Source organism: Yamadazyma tenuis, chromosome 1 (assembly GCF_029203305.1).
Source record: "Yamadazyma tenuis chromosome 1, complete sequence".
Taxonomy (NCBI): Eukaryota; Fungi; Ascomycota; class Pichiomycetes; order Serinales; family Debaryomycetaceae; genus Yamadazyma; species Yamadazyma tenuis.
The window spans coordinates 903,817-921,578 of NC_089461.1; the positions used below are offsets into that span (position 1 = coordinate 903,817).

Consider the following 17,762-nt stretch of genomic DNA (forward strand, 5'->3'; position numbering starts at 1 on the left):
TTGTAGACGCCAGGACGATGCTTTATATCGAGTGTGCGATGCTGTTTACCCGGACGGTGGGCTCCAGCAAAAAAACGAGGACAAAAAAATGGTCCCTAGCAGGATCGAACTGCTGATCTTGGCGTTACACGAAGGATTTCCTGCATATTAGCACCACGCCTTAACCAACTAGGCCAAGGGACCACTTAATGGGTGACAAGTTAGACCGGTTTTTCAACATTTTCGTGTTAATTTACAATATTAATTTTTAATATATATACATTTGGAATCAATAAACCTGAAGGTAAGTTGAAATGTCGTCAATGATGGAAATTCATTATGGTTGGTAATCAGTTTTATGCTGAAGAAGTTTGAGGATACATATTGATTGCTTCTCAGGTATTAAGCCCAATGAATATGTTTGTAAGTATAGTTGGTGATTATAACCAGGAACCACTTATTTGTATATACTTTCTTTATTGGAACACAATATAGTTAACTCCCCCGCTGAGAAAGATAACTCAGGGAACAATTGGAAGGTGTACTTTGGTCAGTTGATAGATCCATGTTCCACGTATCAGCGGGCGTACAATACATGTGTTTCGATACACATCTACAAGGGCGTGCCAAGCCCAGTTGCAGCCAAATTCAAATCACATTTCTTTCTTCCACTGGGGACTATTTCGAAGTATCCAAACTTCAATTCCAATCTAACTACACCTGATATTTTAGTTTGCTTTTTCCTATATCATCAGGTCCTTCAAACATAATCTGATACCACCTTTCTCTACAGGTTGAATTCTCGAACATCGCGATCTTGAAAAATTCCCATCTCATCTCTTTTCCAGATATGAAGGTTTTAGTATCTTCCGACGAAACAGGCCATGTCAAAGAAGTAGTATGCCTCAAGGGAACCGACACCTCCAAGAAAGATGGCGTGAAGCCGATCTCGGTGAGTAAGGTGTGCTTGGAGCCTGCAGCTTCACTTAAGTCCAGAGTTCTCCATATGATTATCTTCGAAGACTACTTGATCACATTGAGAATTGACGGGGTAGTGTGCATCTACACATTGAGCGACTACACATTGGTCAAATACATAAAGTTGACGCTGGTAAAACCAGTATCCTTGATAAATTATTCACAATTCGGATGCTTTATCGCAGCTTTTGAAAACAATAAGGTATTTATAATGACTGTGGAAGACGAACCCGTCGAGCTCAACTTGCCAGTTGAAGACAAAAATCCCACTATAATTGCTACCTTTGCTCCTAACCCCTTCAAAGACGGAGAGTTTGCATTTGGGGGAGAAGAGAACGATATAAAGCTTGTTTCTCTATTTGAAAAACCAAATAAGAAGTTTATGAGTACCAAATTTGAACCCAAGATTGTCTTCACCGCCGAAAACGTCCCCAATGACTTCTTGGACTTGAGAGTCCCCATAAGTGTCAAACATATCAAATTCCTCGAAGAGAATAAATTTATTTCGGTTACAAAGTATGGACAATTGCGTATCTACGACACCACCATCAAAAACCAGCCTATCCATGATTTCAAAATTGGACCTAAACCCATCATCCAGGTGGCTATAAGTGAAGACAATGCTATTTTGAGTGATACCACCAGTTTGATCGGAAAGTACTCTTTGACAAAAATTGACTCGAATGCTACCCGAATCAATTCTGCTTCTGCGGGAGAATTGAGAAGACCTTCAGTTAAATTGTTAGGGAAGTTCAACGAAGGAACAAACACTGGTGCAACACATGCCATCTATAACTTTGAAAACAAGTACGTTGCCACGGGTGGGTTGGATCGATACCTCCGGGTTTTTGACATAAAAACCAGAAAACTCGTGGCCAAGGTGTATCTTGGGACTCAGATCTCCAGCATCATTGTTGTTGAAGATGACGAGGAAGAAGAGGTTGTCAAAAAGTCCAAGAAAAGACACGATAGTGACAACGACGAGGACGATGAAGAGGATATGTGGACTCAATTAGAGACCAACACCAAAGAACCTGAACCCAAGAAACTTAAAAAGAAGTCCAGAAAATTGTAAACCCAATAAATAGCATCAATGAACAAATTACTACTGAGTTTCCAAGTCCTCTTCAGTAACCCTATTTGGGTCTCTATTGCTTGTGTTGATAACACTCATGCACTTCCACTCATTACGGTAATTACACTTCCATAGCCTCACCTTCCCATCATCACCAGCACTGCTCAAAATAGTTCCCGTCATGTTCCAGTTCACTCTCCAAACTTCACCATTGTGGTCGTTCAAAGTAGCAATGGTCTCTATCTTGAGCTCCTGATCATTTTTCTCCACTGCTTTGAAGATTCTCACGTACCCATCTTTACAGCCGGTGGCTATCAAATGATAACCTCTTCCCATTGATGGGGCCCAGCTCACAGATCTTATCAACCCGTTGTGTTCAGGGAGATTACCGATTTTCTTGTATTTGATCGAGTCATCGTCACCATCAGCCTCATCGCTCTTGTTGTCTGCGAACGACGAATAAACAAACCCTTGGTCCAACGCTATTACAATGAACTTTTCACTGTTGGAAAACTTGGCAGGACACCACTCGATCGAAAAACTGCTCTGCAAGTTTTTGGCAGGAAGCTGCAGACTCAAGATAGGTATTTCTGTGGTCAAGGTCCAATTGCTCAAATCGGACGGGTCAAGTGACTCGTATATCCTGAAGATCCCGTCACTTCCAACGCATCCCAACTTGAAGCCTAGGTGATTGGGAGCAAACACCGCGTCATAAATGGGTCCGTACGATTCTATAGCCAAAGTGCTCAATTTCATCCATCTTCTTCCTGAACCCTGTAACTCGTCGGGTTGTTCCTGCCAAATTTTCACCGTACGGTCGTACGAACACGAAGCAATGATCTTGGAGCTGGAAAACTCGGGATGTGCCCAAGTAACTTTGACGATCAGGGAATCGTGGGCTTTCCACAGATCGTTTAGCACCCATGAATTGGTGGCTGAGTGCAAGTCAAACACCTTGATGTGTTGATCAGATGACACGGTGGCGATGTGGCGGCCATAGAAGTCGTACTTGATGTCGTGGACCAACTCTTCGTGACCAGTGATAAATGGTTTCATTGTAAGTAGAGTGCTGAGAGTCAAAATTGTTTTCGCGGCTCGTTGGTTTCGGGTTGGAAAAGTCGATTGTTGCAAACGTGTGAACATGTTTGGCTGGATCAAGCTCTCGCTATTGGTGGCATCGCTAGCGATGATCACGCCCAATAGCCCCATTAAGACGTCGGTGGCCTTCTCTGTTATCGGGTATTTGATCACCGTCACGTTGATTCCCCGTGTGGGTGACCTGTTCATCAAAATCGGATTGAAAGGTAAAGATATGTCTAAAGCAGCCCCAGCCCACGAGATCCCTGAATCAATGGGTGTGGTTAGTGCCATCACCTATTTGTTCATGATGTTTGGTTTGATTCCGTTTGTGTTCTTCAAGTACTTGGTATCATACTCCAACTTGTCAAACGAGTCTTTCCAGTCTAAAAACTACTTGGACCAATATAACTCGGTTGACGACACCAAGTTGTTTCCCCATAACAAGTTGTCCCAGTACTTGAGTGCTATTATTTGTTTACAAGGGACAATTTTATTGGGGCTATTTGACGACTTGTTTGATATTAGATGGAGACATAAATTCTTTTTACCGGCAGTGGCATCCTTACCTTTATTGATAGTATACTATGTCGATTTCAGTGTTACTTCCATTGTGATCCCCACGTTTGTTTTGAACCATCTCCCCTTTGGTGACGTGCTACTTAATGTCATCAACAATGTCATTAAGTTGGGTAACCATTTGGTAACTTATGTAACTGGACTTTCATTCAGCACCTTGAACTCAGACTACTCGGTTCCTCAGGGAACTCCTAAATTACTTGATTTGGGGATCTTCTACTACATTTACATGTCATCCATTTCGATCTTTTGCCCCAACTCCATCAACATTCTTGCGGGTATAAATGGTTTGGAGGTGGGACAGTCGGTGGTTTTAGCTATCATCTTCCTTATCAATGATATGTGCTACCTTGCATCTCCAGATGTCACCAATGCTGCCTATGACCTGCACTTGTTTTCAGTGATCTTCTTATTGCCATTTTTGGGGGTTTCTCTAGGCCTATTGCAGTTCAACTGGTTCCCATCCAAAGTGTTTGTGGGTGATACTTACTGTTATTTCAGTGGGATGGTGTTCGCATTGGTGGGTATTCTTGGGCATTTTTCCAAGACCTTATTGATCTTTTTCCTTCCGCAGATCCTTAACTTTGTGTACTCAGTCCCCCAGCTATTCAACCTTGTGCCTTGTCCAAGACACAGATTACCCCGTTTCAGTACTAGAGATGGTCTCATGTATCCTAGTCTTGGAGACCTCAAATCTCCCACACCCATATCCAAGACCATATTGAGCGTCCTAGAATGGTTCAAGCTAATTAAGCTTGAACGGGAAGATGGCCAGATTGTACGGTTTTCCAATATGACCATCATTAACCTCAATCTCGTGTGGTTTGGTCCAATGAGGGAAGATCATTTATGTTTGCTTATTCTTGGGCAACAATTTGTTCTTGGAACCACCATGGTGCTTGTGAGACATACCATTGGTCCATGGCTATTTGGCTATGACAATCTCAGCTGGAGAATAAAGTAGAGTATAATATATAACAATTCGCAGCCAGGAAATTTGAAATATCGAACCCGCGACCATCACCAATTCACAACTAGATATCTCAGTGGCTCTTTTATAATCGAACACCAATTATGCCACCACCACCACCGCCTCCACCTCCCCCTCCCCCAGGAGGCTTAGGGGGTCCTCCTCCTCCTCCTCCTCCGATGCCCAGCATGTCAGGGTCTGCTAATTCAGCAATGCCTCCTGCTCCTTCTGCTGGGAGAGACGCTCTTTTAGGAGATATCAGAAAAGGAATGAAATTGAAGAAAGCGGTCACCAATGATAAGTCTAAACCGATTCTTGACGCCAAGATGTCTGTATCTGTATCACCGACACCGGCGTCTCTGTCGTCAATGCCGTCTATAACGGGCTCTCTGCCAGGTCCTGCAATTCCTCTGCTCGGTGATATATTTGCTGGAGGAATGCCCAAGTTGAAACACAAGGACAATCGAGCAGGCAAAATCCCTCTGTCGGCGCCACAGATACCTATAACCGCACCCCCTTCGGTGTCGGTGTCTGTCCCACTGACACCTGTACCACTGATGCCTTCTGGAGGAGTACCCAAACGGCCTCAGGTGCGTGGTGAAGTGCCACCACCTCCAATGCCTTCTAGTGGTCCTCCTGTTCCACATATGCCTAGCAGCCGTCCACAAAGGAAGGTTTCAGCCCCATCTGTTCCTTCTGGACCACCTCCGGTACCTGGATCAATTCCCCCAGCCATACCGGTGACAGCCCCACCGACTCCTCCAGCTCCTTCAGCTCCTCCAGCTCCTCCAGCTCCTTCAGCTCCTCCAGCTCCTTCAGCTCCTTCAGCTCCTCCAGCTCCTCCAGCTCCTCCAGCTCCTCCATCCATGCTTCAAGTGCCCAAGATGCCACCGTCTCGTCCTCTGAAGTCCGGTCATCTTAGAAGTGGCTCGAGGTCTTCTGTGTCGTCATTTGAAGACTCAATTCCAGCTCCACCACTTCCTTCGTCGAGTGCTCCGCCATTGCCAACTCAGATGGCGCCTCCTCCACCGCCGTTACCAACGCTGGTTGCTCCTCCGGCACCACCACTACCTTCGAGTTCAGCTCCTCCTTTACCATCCATGGCTGCTCCTCCAGCTCCTTCAGCTCCTCCAGCTCCTCCATTACCCACAACTTTCACCCCTGCGGCTCCACCACCTCCACCTTCTACAAACACGCATTCGTCGCCTGCTCCTTCACCCTCTCCAATGGGAGCAAGTGGGTTACCCTTTTTGGCAGAAATCAATGCTAGAAGAAATGAATCTTTTGTGGTAGACTCTTCGAGTGTTGATGCTGCCAGAGCTTCTCCTCCGTCTTCGACTTCCAAGACTCCACTGGCTGTTAGAGTACCTCATCCACCGGTTCCAACAGCCCCATCATTACCTTCAGCGGTGCCTCCGAAAGCTCCACCATTACCTTCAATGGTACCTCCGAAAGCTCCTCCATTACCTTCAATGGTGCCTCCGAAGGCACCTCCATTACCTTCAATGGTCCCTCCAGCTCCATCTCTGGCTCCTACTATACTGCCTCCTGTTGCTCCTCTGCCAAAGCTTCCGTCTAAAGCACCACCAGTACCTTCTACTTTTGCTCCTCCGGTTGCTCAAGCACCTCCAAAGACTTCTCCTTTTTCCCAAGCACCTCCAAAGCCACCTATGTTTGGTGCACCTATGCCAGCATCGTATGGCCACAGTGACAGTGAAAATGAATCAGAGTCGGGATTCGAAACAAACCTGGATGAAGAAACGTCAACTCCCCCGGCTCCACCGGCTCCATCTTTCCCAACCTTGCAACCTCCTCCTCCTCCAATAATTCCTACCCAGGAACCTCCACACATCCCATCATCCGCTCCTCCTGCTCCTCTGACTTCCACGGTCAAAGTTCGCAGAAAGGTGGCTCCTCCACCTCCACCCCCATCATCTGCTTTGGAGCTGCAACAGCATGCTGGTGAGTCGTTGAGAAAAATCCTGGCTCTGGCGTACACTATAAATTCTTCTATAAGAGGAAATGGTACATCATCTCTGTCCTCGAGAATAAAAATTCCTGATTCCAATAGGTTTAAGTTCAGTAATGCTAAAGCTATACCCCATCCAAGAAGATTCGGTGAAAAAGGAAAGGTTAAGTTGTATCCTAGTGGAAGAGGTTCTTCGGTTCCATTGGATTTGAGTCAGTTTGCTTAGTCTTATTCATTATCAAAGTATTTCTATATAAACATTTATGAATTGGGATCCCACCGTTGAACCACTTTATCGTAGAATGAGCAAGTAGTGATTCCAGAGCTCCCCCAATCCCCTCCATAGCACATGCTTTCATGGTCTGCCTTGAAATACTTGGTGACCACAAATTGGTCTTCCTTCACATCCACTATACGTGCTCCATCGTACATACAGCAAGCCAATATTCTGTTGTCATTTGGAGCCGGTGAAGGGATAAGCCTCCATACCCCTCCACCTAGATTCTCCTTCTGGTGCACCACTGGTATATATCCTTCAATTAAAGCTGGGTTTTCTTTATCCATTACTCGAAGATCAAGGATTCTCAAGTTATCGTCATAAGATCCTGTCCACAACTGGTTTGGGTTCATCGAGTTCCAAGTCTTGGATGCGGGAAGAATAGACACCACACCCGCTTCATGGTGTCGAGTACCGGTCGCCCATATCTTAGTATTTGTTCTTATATCATGAGCAATTAGCTTGGAATCATCACCTCCAGTGAATATCACATTACACAATTCTCCCAACTCTCCAAAAGCACTGATCCAGCACTCAAGGTCATGTGTGGTGTCGAAATAGTTTATATCTCCCTTTTCCAAATCTATCGAACACGTTTGTCCATTTGTACAAGTAGCAATTATGATATCTCCCTTGTGATTAAAGTTGACGGATGTAACTGTGTCTTCAAACACTCCAAACTGCTTTATTTTCAGTAACCCCATTTCTTTACTGTTGAACTTCCATAGTATTACACTTCCATCACTATGACATGAAGACACAAGAGAATCTTTTATTTTCAAGTCCAAAACTGCAGTTGTGAGCTTTCTGGTCAATAGGTGTAAATCACCTTCACCATTATCATGTTGGTAAATGTCAATTGATCCATGCTTTTCCCCGTTTTCTTCTAGTTTGTATGAGCTTATAAACACAATGGATGTATCATTGGGATAATATTGGACACAGCAAGGAGGTAGATCTGTGTTGAACACTTGTAATCTTTTGCAGCTATTGGGTTGAGACATGAGATGAGACAGAAAAACCTGAGGTACTGCGAAATTGAATTTCAAATCAAGCAGACTACTATGAGTCTTTATCAAAGATGGATGAACTTACCTTTAAAGGCAAGGATATATATCGGAGGGTCGACATTTTTTGCTGCACTTGCTGCTGACTATGTTTTAGGGCTGTTAGAAACAGAGGTAGAGGCCAGAAAACAAATTGAAAAAGAGCTTCAACTGACCGTCAAAAAGTGAACTCTTATTGGGTAATTACTTGTAAATATTAAGAATATGTATTCAATGGCTGGCACCGTCATTAAATAAATAAAACATAAAACATTAGGAAAGACACACGCTATAAAAATATTAAACTAATTAAGGAATCCTTTCTTCTTGTATTCCTTTCTAGTGGAAGAAATGAATTCAAGGAATTTGGCAGGGTTAGAATCAATACCTCTCGAGTAGACAAACCTGGAAGCCAAGTGCGTTGCAAATAAGGCCTTTAAGTAAGTTTCAGGAACTCTTTCGAGGATCTTTTCAATACCAATTTCCTTCAATAATAATGGAGGCAACGAATCCAATAACACGGCATCTCTGAATTCAGTGTCCTCGTTCCATAATTCCTTAGAATTGGCCAATTCGTCAGCTAACTTGTTGATGGTAACCGACAACTTATCAGACAATTCGGTGAAGGTTAAACCAGTGTCTTTCTTCAAGTTCCATAACACTTGAAATTCATTCTGGGCATTTTCGACAATAATCTTCTGCACTTGTTTAACGTATTCTTGATAGAATTGTGGGATTTCATGGGTTTTGGAATCAACACACATATGAGTCAGGAATCCCTTGTCATCAAAAGACAAAGATGCCAAAACCTCCAAGGAAGAAGACGTAACACCACCCTTGTTTGTAGAAGCATCTTTGAAAATAACACACCCAGCTTGTTCCAAAATGATTTTAGCCGATTGGGTGATAAACAAGTTAGCACCTTCAACAATGTATGGAATAACAGATTTACCAGTCTTTCCGTCAATTAAATCATGAACATTATTGGTGTCAATGGCAGATGGTCTTCCACCACATGGAACGAATAAATCAACCAAATTAACACCAAAGACCTCTTTGATCTTTAAGTGGAAAGTGTTTCTGAATGACACACCGGAAGTGACAAGATATCCGTTTGGTAACTTAACATCAACATCATCAACCAACACTCTGTAACCAAGATCTGATAACTTGGAGGCATCGAAACTGTCAATCATCTTTCTTTCCTTTGCTAATCTCAATAACTCCTGCTTGTCTAATCCGTTAGGATCAGCAATAACACCAGAACCATCAACAATGCCAACGTACTGTTCATCTCTTGATAATAAGATTTCATTGCTTCCCAAATCTCCATCTGGTCCACCAGTTTGAATCTTTTTAATAGAAGCACTTTCAATCTTTAATTGTTCATAAATTTTGTTCACATATGCTCTTACAGATAAACTGGTCATACCATAAACATCGTGTGGAATACCACCAATGGTTGGGGATTTACCAGTCAAGAAAGATTTCCACCATGGAGCCCCTCTGCTCTTTGCATGTAAAGTAGCCCAATCAACGTATCCAGCGGTACCTTCATCAGGTCCCAAGAATAAAATTTCGGGCTTATTGTACAAGTCAATGTAGTTATCCTTAACGCCTGGAATATTTTGCTTCAATAACAAGTCGATCAAGGCATCGATGTATTTCTGAAAGTTTGCTTCAGGTCTTTCTTGGGAACTACCAGGATCCAATAATATGACCCCCTTGGAACCACCTTCAGGGATGTCTTTGTTCTTTCTTTGTTGAGTACTAGCCAAGTTATAATTCTCATCAAACAAGTTTCTAACGTTGACATTGTAGGCATCATCGGATCTAGATCTAACAATTCTGATACCACCTCTGGCAATATCTCTAAATCTAATGTGGAAACCTCTAAATTCATTACCTACCACAAAGAACATACCGAAAGGAGTATCAGGGTATTCCGATTGGGGCAAAAATGAAGGGTCCAATCTAAAAGATAAAGCAACCTTGGTAGAGGTATAGAAGTTGGTCTTCAAGATGTGCTTGTTGAACACATATAAAGCTCTCAAGACCAAAACATGGTGTTCGTTCTGAGAACATTCCCGGCTCAAGATTGTTTCAAACTCTTCTTCGTTAGCAAATGGAGTGATTTGACTAATTCTTTGGTAAGACAAAGTCTTTTCCATAGAGGATCTGATATAATGAACATCAGCAAATTGACGATACAACTTCTTGATGATTTCCTTTCTGGATTCAAACACTTCTTTAATGTAATTTTGGGTGTAGGTTTCAGCTCTCAATCTCTTTTTTAAACTACTCAAAACCTCAGCATGCTGAGTAGACTTGGAAGGATCCAACAAAGAGGTCAACTTGTTATATTCTGGACCCAACCGGTTCAAGAAATGGGTGACAAAGATCACCCCACAGTGGGCATAGATAGACTCTTGGATCGACAAATCACCCTTGATAAAGTCGCTGTGGAAGTAGTTGTAAGGAATTGAGTACAACAAAGAAGCCTCTTTAATCACCTGGTAAATCGACAAATCCACTGGACTTCTTTGATGCTTCGAAGTGATGTACATAGAAATCACCGTGACCCCATTGGCAAACTGCTCCACGTACTTTCTGGTGACTTGCAAGTGATAGTAGTTGGTCAAGTCCGTCAAGGCCGAGTTGTACCGTGAAGCCGACTTCTGCTTGAAGCCAATGATCACTCTGTACTCCTCCGAGTCCTCAATGGGATAGTGTCTAATCACCGGACCCGTGGTACTAAGCACACCATGGATGATCTCCTGGTACAACCTCTTGGTGTTTTTCGAAGCGATCTTCAAAAACGTCGAGTCCCCGATCTTGGAAATGTCTGTTTCCAGTGGTGACACCGACTGGTTATCGTAGTTGTTTTTATAGATAAAGTGACATCTGACCAACTGGTTCTGAATCAGGTGGTTCTTCTCGTAGATACCTGCCAAAATCGGGTCGGTTTGGTAGTTCAACCGCGCCGAGAAGAACTCTGCCCGGTAGCTGTTGGACACCGACGACGATGGATCGATATACCGATCATCGATTCGGGCCTCAAAACTGGATCTTGAATCGCTTCCATCCACAGACGCGGTATCAAAGAACACCGCGTGGTCTTCGGCTTCGCGCTTGTACTGGATCAAAGGCTTGTCAGCGATGTCATTGGAATACGCCTGAACCTTACACGCGTATAATGAGTGGATGTGGCTAGCAATGCCTTCGGCAGACTCTCGGGCAAAAAACACGTCGTCGATGCCCAAGGATTCATAGAACCACTTGGTTTCCGACTCGATTAATGGCTCTGGGATGAAGCCGGTGTTATCAAGAATATCCAATACCTGGTCAAACTGTTCCTTTTTACCGCTGAAAGGCCGGTCGACATAATCGTGTTTGGTGCTTACCACAGACGAGGTGTTGGAGAGGGTTCTGTTTAAAGACAAGTGTTGAACGTCTTTATCTAAGGAGGACATATTGGGGGATAGGTCCAAAATCGTGGGGGATGTTTCGTAGGTGTGTGGAAACTGGAGTTATTGGTGACAAGTGAGATGGGGAATTAAGGTATATTTATGTTTGCGTATGAGTTTATGAGCCTTAGGCTGTGTGCAGGACGCTCGTCCCGAATTACCTGACGCCGGCTATCAAAGGCAAGTTGAAAAGTGAGGCGTAAACGCCAGGGATAGGATCTAGATACGAGCTGATGATGGGGGTGGTGGAAGGATTGTTATGGGATAGGTGAGGCGAGTATGAAGAACTAATATGTCAAAAGGTGTTGTTTCTACGAGATTTGAGTGTGTTTTTGCGGTTGCTCGAAAGCGATGGGGCACCGCTGTGGATCGACCGGGGATAATTGTCCGACACTATACGAAGGACAAGCCCAATACCATCCTAAAATAGACTTTTGTGTGTGGCTACCCGGCAGTGGATTGGTTGTCACCGCCAGACCCCGCCATAATTCTGCCCGGAAATTGCAACGGAGAGTGGTGGCGGGTTTGGAGTGCTCATCGCAATTGAAAATGCCACTTATTTCCCCGGATTTCGGTAACTGTGTGCGAGGAGGGGAGAGTTGGTAGGTCACCTGGAGACAGCTAGTAGGTCACCTGGCAGTGCTGGTGAGAGTGTTTATGGCCACGGCTGGATTTGATTCTAAGTGAAGAGTGTTATACGGTGTCGACTTAGATATGTTTTGTGAAATTTACAGAAGCCACAACATTTAGCAGGTGTTGGACAGGCGTCCATCAAGACGTGCGCGGTGAATTTTCTTTGGCATTGGTCTTAGACCATTGCAGTTTACTAGTATTTATTATCACAGTGTCTACCGCTACAGAAGCTCTACCGCTCTAGTAGTATAAACTACCACCCATGGTCAAATAACATCGACACAGATTCTCCATTGTGGATTCTCCGAATGGCCTCCGCTAGTATTCGCAGCACGTCCAACACCTCCAACTTGTCTCCCAAAATCGCAGCCGTATGCACCTGTGGGACCGAATTGGTGGTGATGACCTTGTCAATCGCTGACTTCGAGATCCGGTTGGGCGCATCTCCACTGAAGATCCCGTGCGTCACCAACGCATAAACCTTCTTGGCTCCTTGGTCTTTAAGTAACTTGGCTGCCCGGGTGATAGTATAGGACGTGTCGACCAAATCATCGATCAACACACAAACCCGATCCTTGACTTCTCCCACAAGCATTGTTGTGGCCACCATGGTGGCAGAATTTCCTACCACCGAGCTGGCACTGGCATGGCGCACCATGGGCGATGCCTGGGCCGAACCCGACGCCAGAGGGGAAGTTTTGGTGATTTTGGCCCGTCTTTCCTTGTGGATCAACGCAAACGAGCATCCCAACGCATCGGCTATCGACGTGGCTCTCTTGGCTCCTCCACTATCGGGTGAAACAATCACACAGCTTTGGTAGTCGGGTATATAGTCGATGATGTACCTCTTCAATAATGGCTTGGAGTACAAATTGTCAACCGGCACGTTGAAGAACCCCTGGAATTGTGGGTCATGGAGGTCCATGGTGATGCACCGGTCGGCCCCGGCCGTGATGAGTAAATTGGCAATAAGAGTCCCGTTCTGGGCCACCCACTGCTTATATCCACTTTCAGTTCTACCATAGGCATCGACAGAAGGAATATTGACGGCCGCCGAGTTGGTTACAATTGCCGTGGGCGTGAGCGAAGGGATTTTACCGCTTGTCCCACCAGTAGGTATTCTGAGATTATTCAAAGTGGCCTTACTGAGTAGATCGGTACTCGAATTGGCAGACGGGGTCATAAGACTTAGTGGAGGAGGCGTCGACGCAAATACGTCGGTTGTATCATCCCGCAACGGTTTGGGGGTTCCAGGTGCACTTTCGTATGTATACTGGTCTTTTTTCACGGTTAATGATGGTGCACCCGTTAAGGAAGCAGCATGAGGCACATCGGGTTGGCGGGAGTATGGGAACAACGGGAGCACGGCGGTGACCCTTCTTGCACTGGCGGTCTTACAGGCGGCAATGGCGATCAACAACTCCATGAAATTATCGTTGACTTCACCACATCCTGATTGGACTATGAAAACGTCCTTTTCTCTTACTGAATCTTGAATCTCAATCGATGTCTCGCCGTTGGAGAATTTCTTGGATGCAAGCACTCCTTGTTCAACGGTGAGGTGTCGGCAGATACTCTTGGCCAAGTTCGGGTGACTTGAGCCACTTAAAACAACAATATCTCTCATTGGCAATGGGGTGGGACAGAAGAAATGTGCGAAGATTTTGATGAGCCTTTTGGTGCGGTAGATAGATTGTATATTGGCAATATTGTATTTCATGGAACTTGAATTTGGCACTGACCACTTAGTAGCGTATGTCATAGGACCCGGACTGCGACCGATATTTCACCCATTTCACCGTTCGGTAATTACTCTTCTCTTGGATTCTAACATAGTTGACTGACAACCCCGAACAGGAAAACATATCGATTACAAAATCAAGTTTGATAGGAGGACGAGACCAGTTGATCATCAGGTGCACCGAGTCTTCTGAAAGCTCCACTTCTGCTGTCAACACATGCTCTTGGTCTCCGAAGAACTTATTGAATTTCCATATAATGAGGTCTTCCCCACCCGAAAACTTGGCCTTTCCTGATGATTCGCTAGTATAATGTTTTATAACACCCTGAGGGGTTGGAATCAGAATCTTGACTTCGGTGGCATTCAATTTGGCCGGAAAAAGAGATTTGATCAGAAGCTTATACTGAAGTCTGGTAGAACCCACTTGTTGAACCTGGGGAATCACCTTGAATGGCAAATTGATGTTCAGTACGCAGTTGTATGTCATGAGCTGGAATTCTCCATCCGGTGGAATGAACTGAATCACTCTGTTGGTGTCAAATGTACTCAACTCTACACATTGATGGAACTTGCAGTCTTCGAGAACCACATTATTCTGGTTACTACTACCAGTATGTTCTGCACCTAGCTTGGTGGTGCTGGTATTGATCACCAACCCATCATCATTCAACCCAAACCGGCACTCGGGTATCCCACTTAAATGAGTTTTCAAAACTATTTTCCCGTCCACGTAAGCTCGTAATATTTCAGACTGCTCATTTGTCAAGACATTAATCTTCTCATCCACGTTTACAAAAATCTCGTTTCTTCGGTATTTGAGTCCTTGCTGTCTCCAGGTTATACTCAGCAATGCCGCATTAAGATCACCACTTCTATTTGATTGTAGCATGAATGATCCGCCATTGGACTTTCTCCTCGACAATGTATTATTCAACTTGAACCCATCCCCCATACTTATTCCCGGTAATACCGCCTTTAAGTAGGTGGGTTCAAGGTTAATAGGGTATCCAAATTGCACAATCTCGTCGAGCAATTGATAGATTCCAAAGAAGTTATTGATGATAAGTTCATCAGTGATCACTGAATCTGCATTGAATGTGGACTTGAGCAACGTTTCAAACTTGTAGAGAAACTCAAGAATAGCAGCACAGTCTTGATTGGACCGGGTCACGGCCACTAGCCAGATCTTCCCAGATTTGATGTAAATAAATGATGTGGAACCTAGGGTTAGAATTGGAGATCGTACCTCTTTACTACTGCTAGTTTTATTGTTGGAAGAAATTACTTGGATTCGAAACACATCAGACACGTTTCCTTTAACACCATCTTTATAAAGCTTTGACATGAGTACATCTCCCTTGCCGTCGAAAATAAATAGTCCAGTTATCATCGTCAAGGTAGTCTCGGATGGAGGTTTAGTTTTTGAAAACGCGATCGCAACTATCTCAAAGTTTTGGCTGCAATAGCTAATAATCTACATATATTGCCTATAATTCTATAACCCAGCAGTTTCGAGCTTGCTCTTCTTGTTATGCTGGCTCTTTCTATTATGATTGGCCTTCTGAGCTTTGTTCTTGTCGTTGTAGTGATAATTTGCCTTTTTGGCATTCTTGTCCTGAGGCTTAGACTTGGATTTATCGTTATTAGTCTTAATATCGGCAGGAATTCCATGCTTCTCATTTGAAAGCGTCAACATCTTACCCCAGTCTTCTATTAAATTATCAGACCAGCCGGTATGTTCTTTCATGTACTTTCTGATGGACTTTCCTCTGCAATCAGCTTCGAAAGGCCTGATTCCTTCACTTTGGTAGACCGCATATAAGTAGTCATTGTTGTTTGACTTCAACGGCTCTGTTGAAGGATCCGTATTTTTAGAGCCCGGCTTCTTTGTGTCAAAGTACTTTTCAAATTGTGTGTATATCTCCGGGTCAGCTTCCTCTTCATCTTCAAGACTGCTCATGGCAAGTGCCATGGTTGCTTGTTTGAGCCTATCATCGAGTTCACTAACATTAATGTTCTCATGTCTGTTTTTCCGCTTGAAGGCACCAAATTCCTGATTGTCAGATTTGAATCTGCTAACTTGCTCAGAAGTAATCTTTACTTTGGGGGTCAGAACTGGTTTAGGTTGAGGTTTAGACACCTTTATATCATCAATAAGACCAGGATTTTCGAGTAGCATATTGATTACATGTTCCACATCGTTTTCGTTTTGCTGGAGTACGGCTTTAGCTTTGTCAGGGGTAAGATCTGGGAATATACTTATAAGGTTGTCCAATCCTTCCGGAAAAGGTTCTTCTCCAGCGAAACTATCTTCTGGTTGCATGTCTAAGACATCAGGAATCAAGAATCCTAGCTTTTCCTCAGTTCCAACAATCAAGTCACCAAATTCAGGCGATATCACTATTGAACATAACAATGGACTGAGTATCATCATCGAGGGTTTGGTGATATCTTTACTTTTGACCAATTTGGATATCTGGGTGGCCGGTAAACTGATTAAAGATACTATCATTGCGTTCTTGGCAACACCAGCATGGAGACCCCTGCCGTTTGCATAAGCCTTCTCCAAAATATCAACCCATTCGCTGTTCACAAACTTTTCAGCAAACTCTATAGACTTCTTCTTGTTAACCACGCGGTCAGACTTGCCGCTGTTCAAATTCACAATTGTCTTGGTTGATATTGACTGGCCCAAGAGCACCGATAAGGTGGTGAGGTCCTTTTCGGTGAACTTTCCATTAAGTATAAGCTTTTCAAGATGACTGTGAACGGAGCCAATGGAACTGATATTCCCCGACTTTTTGTTGTCATTCAACTTGGACTTGAATGACCCATCGACAAGCCCTCTCACAACTGTATGGTTCTTATTGACGTAGATCCCAATGAAATACCAAATAGATTCTCCGATTAAATTGAATTTAAGTAGACTGTAGAGCCTGATGGCATTGAAAACCATTTTCTTCAACTCTGCTTCATTCTTCTGGATGTCAACATTGATGGCCCCAAGCGAAAATATCTTATTCTCCTCGTCAAACGTTTCAAATAAATAACTCTTTAAAAACTGGTACAACTGTTGCTTGGATTTGATTGTGAGATACTGGAAGTTTCCATCGGCGAGAAACTGGAAAAGCTTCACGTAGCCTTCAAGAAGATGCACCCAAATAACTGGATCTTTGTCGATCAACGAAGACCTTAACGTGAACGGCGGATATGTCGGTATAGGTAAATTGATCTCTTGACTCATCTCTGGGACAGATTTAGAATCGCGACATCGAAATGCATAGAGAATAGGCAGGATAGGAGACAATACCAGACTTCAAAAGGTAGGATGGCCCTCAACGGTAAAACAAAAAGATTCAACAGGAGTATGCTTCTAATTTAGTCTAGAGAGCATACCAGTTTTCACCAATGCCTTGGCTATGTAAATTACATGGCATGCTGCCCAACTTCTGATCTGCTTTGGCATCATAGAAAAATGCGAACATAAAAGAGGCAATATTTCCACATCAAATTGCTATGGGCTGGTTTTCATTCAACTCCAAAGCATCGTCCAGTACTTCGTCTAACAACCGAGTACCAGGACAGGTTGAACAACGGTCGCATCAACCGCTAGGTCTTGCACCTGAGCAGTCCGACATCTCACATACGTTGAACCAAATCTCAGATGACCAACAGGCATTAACGGTTAAAGAAGAGAACGCTAAATCAATTCAAGATTTCCAAAAGGCTGTAACCGAGTTTGTAAATAAGAGACCTGACAACATGTTTGTGATTGATGGAGAAAGGGAGATGAAGCAGAGTATCATCTGTACAAACAATGAAAATGGCGGAAAGACCTGCTTGAAATTGCAATACAACTCGGTGCAATTATTCAAACAAATGCAAACCTTGGAGTACTTCTGCTCCTTGCCGGACGATATTGATGCCACCTACTTTGAGTGTCGGAAGATCAAGTAAGCTGGCCAAACCCC

At 43.9% G+C, this 17,762-nt stretch overlaps 10 protein-coding genes and 1 non-coding gene across 11 annotated transcripts; 4 read left to right on the forward strand and 7 right to left on the reverse strand. All coding sequences in view use genetic code 12, as the record gives it.

The window, feature by feature from the left end:
• Positions 1 to 89: 89 nt before the first annotated feature.
• On the reverse strand, positions 90 to 183 carry PSN45_000452. Its single transcript has one exon. It is a non-coding gene; the product is annotated as a tRNA-Ile (tRNA).
• Positions 184 to 829: 646 nt separating this feature from the next.
• On the forward strand, positions 830 to 2,032 carry NSA1 (Ribosome biogenesis protein nsa1 (NOP7-associated protein 1); the record flags this gene model as incomplete). Its single annotated transcript, XM_066157460.1, has 1 exon — positions 830 to 2,032. One exon carries the CDS (start codon positions 830 to 832, stop codon positions 2,030 to 2,032), a length of 1,203 nt encoding a protein of 400 aa, XP_066013557.1.
• Positions 2,033 to 2,062: 30 nt separating this feature from the next.
• SEH1 (epoxide hydrolase, soluble (sEH)) lies at positions 2,063 to 3,088 on the reverse strand (the record flags this gene model as incomplete). The annotated part of the gene is made up of 1 exon (XM_006687873.1): positions 2,063 to 3,088. The coding sequence occupies one exon, from the start codon at positions 3,086 to 3,088 to the stop codon at positions 2,063 to 2,065; it is 1,026 nt and encodes a 341-aa protein (XP_006687936.1).
• An 85-nt stretch (positions 3,089 to 3,173) lies between these two features.
• On the forward strand, positions 3,174 to 4,652 carry ALG7 (tunicamycin resistance protein; the record flags this gene model as incomplete). Its single annotated transcript, XM_006688757.1, has 1 exon — positions 3,174 to 4,652. One exon carries the CDS (start codon positions 3,174 to 3,176, stop codon positions 4,650 to 4,652), a length of 1,479 nt encoding a protein of 492 aa, XP_006688820.1.
• Positions 4,653 to 4,762: 110 nt separating this feature from the next.
• Positions 4,763 to 6,853, forward strand: VRP1 (verprolin; the record flags this gene model as incomplete). The annotated part of the gene is made up of 1 exon (XM_066157461.1): positions 4,763 to 6,853. The coding sequence occupies one exon, from the start codon at positions 4,763 to 4,765 to the stop codon at positions 6,851 to 6,853; it is 2,091 nt and encodes a 696-aa protein (XP_066013558.1).
• A 35-nt stretch (positions 6,854 to 6,888) lies between these two features.
• On the reverse strand, positions 6,889 to 7,908 carry PSN45_000457 (WD40 repeat-like protein; the record flags this gene model as incomplete). Its single annotated transcript, XM_006687874.1, has 1 exon — positions 6,889 to 7,908. One exon carries the CDS (start codon positions 7,906 to 7,908, stop codon positions 6,889 to 6,891), a length of 1,020 nt encoding a protein of 339 aa, XP_006687937.1.
• A 347-nt stretch (positions 7,909 to 8,255) lies between these two features.
• On the reverse strand, positions 8,256 to 11,423 carry GDH2 (NAD-dependent glutamate dehydrogenase; the record flags this gene model as incomplete). Its single annotated transcript, XM_006687877.1, has 1 exon — positions 8,256 to 11,423. One exon carries the CDS (start codon positions 11,421 to 11,423, stop codon positions 8,256 to 8,258), a length of 3,168 nt encoding a protein of 1,055 aa, XP_006687940.1.
• An 880-nt stretch (positions 11,424 to 12,303) lies between these two features.
• PRS5 (ribose-phosphate pyrophosphokinase) lies at positions 12,304 to 13,677 on the reverse strand (the record flags this gene model as incomplete). Its single annotated transcript, XM_006688759.1, has 1 exon — positions 12,304 to 13,677. The coding sequence occupies one exon, from the start codon at positions 13,675 to 13,677 to the stop codon at positions 12,304 to 12,306; it is 1,374 nt and encodes a 457-aa protein (XP_006688822.1).
• A 118-nt stretch (positions 13,678 to 13,795) lies between these two features.
• On the reverse strand, positions 13,796 to 15,181 carry APM4 (clathrin associated protein complex medium subunit; the record flags this gene model as incomplete). Its single annotated transcript, XM_006687879.1, has 1 exon — positions 13,796 to 15,181. The coding sequence occupies one exon, from the start codon at positions 15,179 to 15,181 to the stop codon at positions 13,796 to 13,798; it is 1,386 nt and encodes a 461-aa protein (XP_006687942.1).
• A 105-nt stretch (positions 15,182 to 15,286) lies between these two features.
• On the reverse strand, positions 15,287 to 17,035 carry PSN45_000461 (uncharacterized protein; the record flags this gene model as incomplete). The annotated part of the gene is made up of 1 exon (XM_006687881.2): positions 15,287 to 17,035. One exon carries the CDS (start codon positions 17,033 to 17,035, stop codon positions 15,287 to 15,289), a length of 1,749 nt encoding a protein of 582 aa, XP_006687944.2.
• Positions 17,036 to 17,307: 272 nt separating this feature from the next.
• On the forward strand, positions 17,308 to 17,748 carry PSN45_000462 (uncharacterized protein; the record flags this gene model as incomplete). The annotated part of the gene is made up of 1 exon (XM_006688761.1): positions 17,308 to 17,748. The coding sequence occupies one exon, from the start codon at positions 17,308 to 17,310 to the stop codon at positions 17,746 to 17,748; it is 441 nt and encodes a 146-aa protein (XP_006688824.1).
• Positions 17,749 to 17,762: the final 14 nt, after the last annotated feature.